The sequence below is a fragment of the Stegodyphus dumicola genome, chromosome 4 (assembly GCF_044657685.1).
Source record: "Stegodyphus dumicola isolate Sdum_Otavi_A_Nest chromosome 4, ASM4465768v1".
NCBI lineage: Eukaryota > Metazoa > Arthropoda > Arachnida > Araneae > Eresidae > Stegodyphus > Stegodyphus dumicola.
This window is the reverse complement of record NC_140771.1, coordinates 139,522,663-139,534,793: the sequence shown is the minus strand read 5'-3', so window position 1 is coordinate 139,534,793 and position 12,131 is coordinate 139,522,663. Positions and strand designations below refer to the sequence as shown.

The window sequence follows — 12,131 nt, the reverse complement described above, 5'->3', positions numbered from 1 at the left end:
CTGAAGCTTTTCCACCTGAAATTTTTAATTGTCTCATACCATGACAATTTTTAAATTTGGTTAACCAACCTGTCGAACATGTGCATTCAGTGTTTAAGTTCATTTTTTCATGAAATAATTTGGCTTGAGCCATTAGCACTGGACCCGTCAATGGCACACCCTCGCTGCGATGCTGTCTGACCCATTAAATCATTACTTTTAGCATAACAAATCCTTTTTCTGTTATTCATTGCAAGTAGGGTGTCGGAATCTACAAAAAATTCAAAAAGTTCCTTTTTCTTTTTGCTTATGTCATACACAGTTGACTTTCCAAATGTCATACTCTTTGCATAATTTTGAGACGGATGCCTTTATCCATTTTTGCAGCAATTTTACTTTTTGTTTGATGGACATCAGAACATGCTTTCGCTTTGTAGATCCTTTAGCAGCACCAGAATTGGAAAATCTGTTTGACATAATCGAAAGTTCAAGCTTAATTTTTATAAAATTGCTCTAACAGTCTGAAAAAAATAATAAGCCGGATCCAATTAGAAGATTAAGGAACAGCACAATCTGTCACATTAACTGAAATGCCTTTGAATCATTAAAGGTAATTTTAGCCTAGCCTATACCATCCATTATACATTAAACGCGCATACACACACAAAAAAAAAAAAAAAAAAAAGTTTGAGGCTTTGAGATCTGGATTATGGATCATTCCGGATGATGGACGTCTGGATTACGGACTTTGTACTGTATTATATTTTTATTCTTCCAGAAATTCTCCAAGAAATAAGAAATTCATTGAAAACAACTTTCTGTATCCATTATGTGTTAATACCATGGAGATATTACATATTTTTCATTTTGTCACATTTTTCTGGAATCTTCTAGAATCTTAGGAAGAATCTTTCTGGAATCTTCAGAATCATCTAAATGTTCCAAGCTTAATGTCTAAAATCCTAAAGAAAAATTACCCATACCAATTCTGTAACAGTAAAAAGCCAGAAATATTTTGGGAAAGAAAAAAAATCAGAGGAAAAAAGTGTAAAATTAATTTTATAAAGAAAACTGATGCAAATTGAGAATTCTTAATATTCTGAGACGATTACATAGAAAAAACTCTTGTCAAGGAAAAAAAAAAAAAAAAAAGACATTTTTAAATTACTTAGCTATTTTGCTTTTGTTAAGAAATGTTTCATAAACCGTGTTTTATAGCATTATATCTTGTTTATTTTTCAGATTCAAAATCTAGTGTATGTGGCCAAAACAAAAATTCATAATATGATAGCTAAAAATAAAAACATTTTATTTCAATGTTATTTTTTAACTATAATTTCAATATATTACCACTATTTTAATGAAATTTACCAATGTTACAATGTTTAAAAAAAAAATCGAAAAACTCCCAGATCTCGGAATTATAAGTTTTCTGTAGAAACTGATCTTAAAATCACCAAAATGTTGATAAGTAGCCAAATTTAGAACTGTTTAATAAAAGAATTCACATCTCCAAAAGAAAAATGTTGTTTAAGAGTTCTTCATTAGAAAAAATGAAATAATTTCAAAATGCTTATTGGCACTTCTAGCCCAGAAACTCGAGTATCTTACCATTTTATATTAGAAATAGGAACAAATTATAACCCAGGAACCAATTCATAAGATAACCATAATTATCAGTGAATCATCAAAAATATTCCTCTAAAATGTTAATTAGCACTCAAAATGGCAGTGGCAAAAACAGACAGAAATTTCAGATGGTTATAATTACGGACCTTGTACTGATTTTGGCCAAGATTAGAAATTTTAGATGGTTATAATTACGGACCTTGTACTCATTTTGGCCAAGATTAAGGACTTTTAAAAGAACCGAAAATCGATTCTCAAAAACCTAAGGGCTCTTAAGGTCTGTATGCACTCTGGTACAAATATTCTTCTGGTATTTCAAAATATCTCTGAATATCATGAGCTTGATAAATAATTGATATTAATACAATTATTTATTATAATAAATAATCACACAGCATAACTACTTTTTAATTACCTCATATATTTTTTAAGGCAAACTGTATTTTGAAAAGAGGGATAGAATAGCTAATTATATTTCTATAGAGAACAAGAAAGAATAAATCGGTGACAGCTGGAGATTAGATTTATAATTTGATTATAGCATATGAAGCAAGTAAAACACTTTCTGCAGAAAAAAAAAAAAAAAAAAATACGGTGACTTCTCATTTGCTCTCTTTATAAAGATACAGTTTTTGATTGTTGTATCTTATCTAAAATATGAACTTTTAATTATTTGAAAGAAGTGAGCCAAATATATATATATGAGTGTATATATACTGCTGGCCATTAAAATTGCAACACCATGAAAGAAAGCAAATACAAAAAAGATCTTTACTGTACGTAAACAGTATGGCATGAAGATAAAATGATTAAATTTGTAAGCAGTTTGGGGGTTTACGAGGATACAAAATTAGTAGAAACAAAACGGCCCTTATCCAGTTAGGCATGGAGCTGAACTGGGCTTGGATGACAGAAACAGGTAACTCATTCCATGCAGCTTCAAGTCTATGCTACACTTCATTAACTGTATTAGTTGGAGAAGGGTGCCAGGCCAGTCTCTCAGCAACCCATGACCTCAGTAGGTGACAGACTAGAGATTGTGCATGCCAGGGCAGCAATCGAATACTCTGCTTACTGAGGAAGGTCAGAACACGAAGTGCAACGAGCGGTCTTGCATTATCTTGTTGGAAGATGGCGTTTGGCAGACCTCGAAGATAGGGCATAACCATTGTACATAAGATGCCAGAAATGTACTGATCTCTGATCAAATTATGTCCATCTGACCGGGTTGAGTACCCAATGGCTGTCCAAACCATCACACCAGGTGCACAGCTTCTATGCTGATATCAAATGCAAGCAGAAGATATGTGGTCTCTTTGGAGCCTCCAGACACCTATACGACCATCAAAATACAGCATGCAGAACCGGATTCTGTCTGAAAAGATGACATTGTGACACTCCTGTATCCAGCTCCGTCGATTGGTGCACCCGAGTCGTCACCTCTCTCTATGCTGCATTGTTAAGGGAAATCGAAATAATGGTCGCTGTACTGATAGTCGACATTGCTGCAAACATCAATGCATCGTAAGAGCAGATACTGGGTGGGATGTAAACTTGACTATTTCCTGACTAATGGACCGTGATGTGGTTGTATGTTTTGTAGGGATGACCTCACAATATATCTGTCTTTTTGGGCATTAGTCATGGGAAGGCATTGAGATCCTGCATACCATATGACCCTCAGCGACCCATTGATTCCATATTTGCATGACAGTGGTTGGATGTCGACCAGTGTGATGGGCGATATCACATAATATAATCCACACTCTCGACTGACAATAATCCTGCCTCTATCGAATTCCGACACTTGCTGGTAAATGTGTCTTCTTATTCGAGATATAACAGGATATTTCGAGCAAACTCTGACCTCACAAAGCACTTTCCGAATGAGAAATCCACTACACAACTTTTCTTCTATGCACTGCTTCAGATATCATTTCTCCCTCCTGCATCGTCTAAATGTGCTGAAATACTAATCATTTTCATATCCCAACTTCTTATTCTTTTCATGTGATTTTTGATGTTTGCCAGATCATTCCTTCCTGGTATTGCAATTTTAATGGCTAATAGAGTATATATTTAAACTTCCCAATTTTCTGATTTTATCTGCCTCTTCTGGAAACAAATTACATTCTCCTTGATCATGTTTCATTTCTCCGACTTTCCAGGTTAATGGGAATTTTTTAAAAAATTATTTTTAAAATTTTGTTTAAAGATATATAATTAAAAAATTCTGGTTTTTCAATACTCAGGATTATTTTGAGCTCAGTAATTAATCAGCAAGATTAATTAAATATATTTACAAATTCCCAAGAACAATGGATTGAACAATGAACAATTCCAAGAACAATTCTGAGTTAGTTTTAAATAACAACAGTATCTTCATTTTATCAGGCAGTCTGATACAAGCTTTCAGATTAAAAATGTAAAGATATTTTAGTACCTCCTCATACACTAAATGAAACATAAACAAAAGTTTCATTACACAAATTATTAAATATAGTACACAGATAAGACTGAAACCAGTGGTAAGAAATGGTCATATTTCCCCTTATTGCTACTCTTGTATTAAATCACATGCACAAGATATCTTTATTGATAAAATATTGAAATGAAAAATACCTGGTGCTGTTACAGGATTATTTGTGGTAGCTCCAGCTAAGCGCAGTTGGGTACTGAGTGAAAAGTCAATATTATAATACTCAGAACCACTACCAAGCTGTAATTCTGCTGGCTTTGGGGGCATAATTAAATCAGGATTACCATGTAGATCTAAAACTTCCAGATCTGTAAGAAGATGTATAGCTTCTGGCAAAGTTATTAGACGGTTATTAGCCAGAACAAGCTTCTTCAGTCTGCCACACCTAAAATAATAATAATAATAATAATAATAATAATTTAAATGAAAACTAAAAATACATTTAAATTAAAACAGTCAAAAAATGCACATTTTTTAGGCCACAGATGAAGAGAAAAGAACGAAATTACAATATTTATATGTATACAATGACAGATGCACTAATACAATTTACTTGCATAATCATTCAATCAAATGCATATTAAATATTTCAATTTAAAATATGTGTTTCACTATACAGTATGCACCAAAATATGCAACAGAAAAGGCCATGGAGCATATGATGTGCATGCATGTCATACCCAACATCTCAGTTGTTGTCATGGAAATGATTGCTTTGTTCCTTCATATCTCTAAATTTGAGGAAAGTACTTTCAATACAGGAAAAAAATTCCACTGGAAAAAAAATTTGGGGTGGGGGGTTCAAGTCAAATTTGATATTTAAAGGATCAAATTCGTTATGGGTTGAAATGAATTTTGTAAGCAATTCTAAAAGCCATCACCATGCACATGTCATTAAATACTGTGTTATATGAGAAGCAATTTCACGCATCCAAAAAGCTGCACTGGTTGTACAGTCACTGCGATTATAAACATGAATCAAGGACGGCTTCTTGAAAATACATATTACATGCCATGAAGACTCAGATAAACATCTTCAAAAATTCATTTTGATCAAACCACCATCAGACAGATGTTTAAATACATAAGGCAGACATCCGAAAGATGGATGTTATAGCTTATACTTAAAAACTGAATACCTCAGAAAAATGCAGAATGCAAAGACACAGCTGTATATATATTAACTTCAGTATTAATCATAGTGTGTGATGGATTAGCATTTCCGCTAAATGCATAATTTTCTGATAAAACCATATTGAACTGAATAAATTAATCAACTAACGGGCAACCAATATTTTCAGTTTTGAGCAATAAATACATCATTATTGGAGTGAAACTCCTTTAAAGGTATGAAATCTGGAAGCAGAACATTTAGGCCTTTTACATAAGCTAAATATAGCGAAAATATTATGAAAGACCTGAAAAGATTCTTGGCAAGAAATTTAGCATTTCATATCTATTGTTTCAAGATACAGTTAGTTACCTGCTATACTGCAAATATTTCACTTGATTTAGATGAATTTTAAAGACCATTTGAATTCCCATACAATAGATTTCTCTTATAACCTTATACCAATGGTTTAAATTTTTTTGACTAATGGAGCCCTTTTCAGAATCAATATTGGATGCCTCTTATGATCATGACATGGAGATACCTCTTATGGTGATAGAGCCTCTTAGGCCTTTTTTATGTCCTACAAGCTTGAACCCAATAAAAATCATCAGGCAGTGTTTAAAAATAGTGTAAAGTGGACATGTGTAATTGCATTTTTGACACACGTTTCCTATTAGGTTCAATTAATGAAAATTGCAGTGAATATATGGTTCTGCATTAAGTGGTTTCTGTATGTTTGTTTTACTACTTGTATAGGTGAAGAATCCCACTTCATAGAGATATGTAGTTGAAAAAAGAAACAATAATAATTTTGCTTTTTCAGACAAGCTTTTGAATTCATCTTGTAAATGCAGCCAAACTTCAGTAGACTCTGGTTTTGAAACATGATTTTCAGTTTTTTGTGAGATGTCAATGCTATTATAAGAGCCTTGCATTCTTCTGACTTTATACTGGGTGTTATGCTTTATTATTTATGCTTTTGTTCATGCTAAACACATTCAGAACCCAATTAAAATTATCAAGCACCTTTTCTTGAGCTATGTTCAGATGAGTCTTTCAGAGTTTCAAGATGCAACTCATCAACATTTTTCGGTATTTTTTCTTTAATCTTGATATTATCGTTACTCAAGAAGCTCTCTGTAACAGGGTATTAATCCATATCTTCTTTTTTCATGCACTCCAACATAAGTTTTCTCTTAGAAGAAGATACTTTGCCATTTGTATATATATATAAAAAAAAGGCGTGACATTTTGTTTCTTTGCATCGTTTTGTTTATTTTGAAAAAAATATCCACAAAATATGCCAGTTAACATACCAAGGCTTCAACATTTAAAAATGTCACAAGGGATTATGGTCCATCAAAACTGCTTCTATCTCTGCATACAATTCTACCAAATGTATCAGCACTTTACCTTGAGACAACTACCTTACTTTAGTGGGAGCAGGAGAGAGTCCTTGTGGCTTCCCATATTTTCACACATAAATTCGAAGAGGCTCCTTTAAGTGGTCGTAATTTTATTTTGTTTACAATTTTTATAGTATCACTCAACATTGTCATAAGCTCAGACGTAATTTGAGGCTAGCAATGGCTGCTGCTACAATTATTTGCTTTATCTTTAAATTTAATAATGGCTCCTGCTTTGTGATTAGTCATTGTCTTTGCAACATCAATGCATGTATCTACGTAGTTTTCCCACAGTACTTCATTTTATAAACAGAATTTGTCCGAAAGATTAATTATTTCACCTTCTGATATGCTGGTTAGTAGTGATTTGCAAAGAAGAAGCTCCTCTTGATAGCTTTGTAAGTAAGTATAATGTACAATTACCATTAACACTGCTAACCTGAAAATGTCAGTCGATTCATCTATTTGTAGTGTGAATTTAGTATATCTCATGCGACTGAAATGTGTTTCTTTCATATCATCACCTATATCACTGTGTTGGGATATCAAGTACTTTTGGAAGCAGACAAGATGAAAAATTAGCGGGAATCGAACCACGGACATCTTGAATACCAGCTGAGCGTACAGAACACCACACCACGAAGGCATGCTAGTAAGGTGGGAGAAATACCTTTTTTAAGGGTGACTGGGGTTTTTAGGGGACCCAATCGCCAAATCCTGGGTTAGGAGAATCATCATCCACTACCCTTTTTAAGTTCGGGCATCTCTGTAGAGACATTAGATATTTTTGGAAGCAGGCAAGATGAAAAATTAGCAAAGCCTTCACACGGAATCGAACCACAAACCTCTGGAATACCAGCCCAGTGTGCAGACCACCACACCACGAAGGCACACTAAAAAAGTGGGAGAAATACCTTATAACTGATTCATCAAACAAACGTGTTATTTGACAAAATTTAAGAGACAAACTTAGTAGCTATTTCATTACAAGAACACTTGACAATTTCAGTTGTATACAACTTAATAAGAGGTAGGAGCTTCCCCAACTCGAGTTAAATGGTAGCTTATTATGTAAGAGATTTTCACTTCGTTTCCATTATTGGTCTTAGTCAATGTCATCATAGTTTTCTGTGAAGCTAAAATCTCTTTTGACTTCCTCTTAAAAAAATCAGATAATTTATTTTTGAATTCAGAATTGTTTCTCTCAAAACGATGCCACAGTTTAGCAGAAAATATAGAACTATTGGTCAACATTTTCCCACAAATCACACAGCGAGGCTGACCATCATTTGTTTATGTGAATCCAGTATTCAGAAACTTTCAATATTAATCACTATTTATTAGGAGGTCTTTCCCTCATTCCCCTACTTTTGTTATCTTCTGCATATACTGATTGCGGCACTGATATATATTCAGAAATAGTTTCTTTTATGCAAAATTCAAAACTCTTTTGACAAGCAAATGCTTGAGTGCATTGCTTCATTATCATTTTTTTTTTTTTTTTTTTTTTTTTTTTTTTTTTTTTTTTTTTTTTGGGTTGGCTCATCTAGCAAAGTGATGGCATTAGCATCTATTTTCTTCTGTTTGAAGTCGGTGATCCATACTTAAAAGAAAATCAAACATAACAAAATTCAAATACTTACCTACTCGAAAATTATTAAAAGCTATCAAAAATATCCAATGAAAAAATAAAATCTTTTACTGGAAACCTAAGCAGAAGTTTGGGATTCAAATGTACAACAACAAAACAGAGTACTTAACCCTTTAGCTGTCAAGTTATTTTGATGATTTGGGTACACAAATTGTCAAATTTTTTTATTGCACAAATCAAATGTTTAGTACAAAATAAAATATACTTAGTCATTAAAAATTGATATTTTGAAGTACATGGATAAAATTGTTTTAATTTTGTAGCCACTGCATATATGCTTGAGGCAGCTGTCACTCAACATTGCAGTTGTAAAGTTCGCTTCTAGTGGAGCATTATTTTCTAAAAATGAAAAGAAAAAATCAATTGTTTTCTAAAAAATAAATAAAAGTGAATACCTATTAGTAGTTCAGTAATTCAGTCTTGTGTGGTACAATTGGAAACACTTTTCCAAGCACAAACCAACTCCACAATCACTACACCAGAATCGTGTTTCCTTCCTTACCTTTTTCCCATTTTTATCCTTTTTTGAACAATGCACTTTTCACTGTCTTGTAGGCTCACGTTTTGCAGGAGTAGGAGGAATATGGGATATAAAATGTCATTCAGTAAGACAGGCAGGGTTATCTATTGTAGGTGGTCTGCCAACATTCTTTTGTCCAGAAGCTGCATCATCATATTTATGTAAAAGCTCTTCTACAACTGGGATTTGAAATTCTAAAAATGTAATACGTTTCCCAACTACATTTTTATAGAGCAAATATGAGTTCCAGAGTACCTTGTCTAGTAAATGTAAAAATATCTTTTTATAATATTTTTTATGATGGATTGTTGGATGAAAGGATATTTCCTGTTCACAGCGATCTACACCACCCATAGTTAGATTGTAGTCAGAAACAATCTTCGACTTGAGTATGTCTTCATTTTTTTTATTTTTGAGGCTGACAATGGAAGTATCATGAATACTGCTCATCAAACACACATCCTTCTTATCTTTCCACCTTATAGACAAAATCTTACCTCTTTGAAAAGCTATGATTTGACATTTTTGTAATTTTCTTTTAGGGAATTCTGTAGGTAAATCTCGTCTGTTTATCCTTACTGTGCCATAAATATCTGTTTTCTGGGTTATAAGTAAATCTGCAAGCTCGGGTGACATGTAATAGTTATCTACAGTCACACAATAACCATTTCCAAGAAAGCGATGCAATAGGTGCTTGACGACTTTTGTAGAAAGTCCATAATTTGTATACAATTGATTGAAGACAGTACTATTTCTTGTATAGATAATGAAGTCACAAATATACCCTGTTTCCGCCTCACAAAGCATAAAAAATTTGATTCCAAATCATGCACGTTTGATAGGAATATATTGTTTCTAAGATAATCTTCCTTTATAAGGCATCAAGCTTTCATCAACTGATACATCACTTTCCGGTATGTAAAAATTACAAAATTTTTCTCGTAAATTTTCTATCACATTATACAGCTCCCAAAGTTTTGGATTTGGAAAATAATCTTTTTTTTCAGCTTCATAATTGCAAAAATGTAAATATCAAAAAAGCAAAATAAAACGATTTACGGGCATTACTTTTGAGTAAAGTGGAGTATGCAAAATCCTTCGATGAGACCAATACATAGCCTGATTTGGTTTTCGGACAATACCTTGAAGAATTATTAGCCCAAAGAATAGCTTCATTTCTCTGTCATTTGTAGGGATCCATTTTTTATTTGGAGCACCTTGATATCTTTGCCCGATTTGCTTTTCTTTTTTGTTCTGCATAGTTGTTCGTTTCTTTGACAATTATTTCCATTAGATTTATATCCAGAAACATTTCTAAAATATCTAAAGGAGTGTAGTTTATATTTACAGGAAAATGTTACACCTGGAATACCTGTAAAAGGGAACCACGGGGGCCCTGATCGGTCAGAAGCAGTTATTTCACATCTTGCATTTCCTATATTATCATCACTGCCATCCGTTCATTCACTGCTACTTTCAATGTCACTCTCTTCAGTTTCACCTGCGTCACTAGTATCAATGCCTTCAAAATCTTCATCTTCGCTTGAAGAATCTAAATCATCTATATAATGTTTCAACGAACTGGATGCCATTTTACAACAAAAAGATCCTGCTCACTTTGAATCAAAGGACTTCTAACCTCTAACCTTTGAAATCTTCAGTAAAGTGTTGCCATCTACTGAATTGAGTGCAATTAACTTTTCCCGAGATACAGTTGGGTTTGACAAAGAGATGAAGCCGAAATAAACGTCTCCCGATATATATTCGGGTATAACAATACGATGAACTCAAAAAAAATTTACCACGAGTAATTCTCGGGAGTGACATTTTTGAAATCTCGGGCATGACAGTTAAAAGATTAATCAATGAACAAGTATAAGGTTCATTTTAATTAACACTTTTTTATATTAAAATCTGACCTATATTCCTCCTGTTTCATTTATTAAATCAAGATGTGTAAGTGGGAGAAGCAGCCCTAAGAATTTGAGTTTAAGAGAGGGAGAAGTGATATGTGTTCAACATGAATCCATTTGTGTCTATCTGATGAAGGGATCCCCCTTAGCTTTTAATAATTAGTTCCTAAAATGAAAGAAGCCAGGTACTTTGATATGTATGAACTACAAATAAATGAATTCTGTGTTGACTATTATTCCCACAAGATGTCAGTTAAAGCCTGAAGGAAAATGCATTCGGCAGGCTAAATGGTTAGTCTAGTACTTAGAACTTAACTAAGTTGAGCTCTACCTTATACACATACTAGCTCCACAATTAAACTTCAGAAATTGGCCTTATGCATTTCAAAATCTCACAAGGTACCGTAATTTCCGGAAGAAACGCCACAGCACTTACGTGTTTAAAACTTAAATTTTCAGCGGGCGCGGCGTTTAGGTGCACTAAAAATAAAATATTTCCTATGATGGTCATTGTACATAGTTTGGATGGCCTTGTCAATGTGCATAGACTGGTGCTGTCCCCACACAAAAGACCACTCAGTTGCTTTTTGCGAACGTTATTTTGTTTACATTCTTTCCCTTGAATGGACCTACGTGCCTTATTCACCCTAAACGAGATCTCAGAACAATAACATTCTTCCCCTTTTCAAATCAACATTCTCATCAGTTCGAATAGTGTCTCTCCTCTGCCATTCGATGAATCTTCCAGGGCCCATCCTCTCCCCACCCCTGCCTTTTCTGCAATTTTTTTCAAAGGCGGACACGACTCCACCTGCCTCGCAATAACAAACTCTGACGTATTTCCCCTTCAGCATGAATGGATTTTTCTTGGCATTCTGCCAGATACAGATCCCATCAGTTTGAGTACAAGTACTTGTTGGATAGTTTTTAAGTAAGAAGGGAGCGGAAGATTTTTGAAAATGTCACAGAAGCTATACTGCTGGTTTTAAGCTTAGTGTAATTTCCCGTGCTGAACAAATTGGAAATCGAGCAGCAGCTCGAGAGTTTGAAGTGGACGACAGATGTATTCGACGTTGGAGAACTGAAAAAGAACTTCTTAAAAATATGCGACAACAGAAACGAGCCAAAAGAAGTGGTACTGTAAGGTGGCCAAATCGAGAGGACGACCTTGCAAACTGGATAAAGGAGCAAGGAGGAAAGGGAATAGCAATTTCGACTGTAAAAATTCGCTTACAAGCAAAATTTATAGCAAAACGAATGAACATAAATGATTTCAAAGGAGGTGTAGCAGATTTATGAAAAGAAAAAATATTTCTGTGCGTACTAGAACAACAGTCGGGCAACAATTACCAATGGACTGGCAGTATAAAAAGTCATCTTTTTTAAAATATGTGACAGCTATTATTGACAAAAAAAAAAAAAAAAAACTTCTTCGGTCGC

The 12,131-nt window shown here is 33.7% G+C and overlaps 1 protein-coding gene across 3 annotated transcripts in view; it reads right to left on the bottom strand.

The window, feature by feature from the left end:
* Positions 1–12,131, bottom strand: part of fliI (FLII actin remodeling protein) — a 175,271-nt gene that overhangs the window by 99,827 nt on the left and 63,313 nt on the right. For all 3 annotated transcript variants that reach the window (XM_085815549.1, XM_085815551.1, XM_085815550.1), the window contains one exon: positions 4,231–4,472. In XM_085815549.1, coding sequence (XP_085671675.1) covers positions 4,231–4,472 — 242 coding nt within the window. The remainder of the gene's footprint in view (positions 1–4,230; positions 4,473–12,131) is intronic.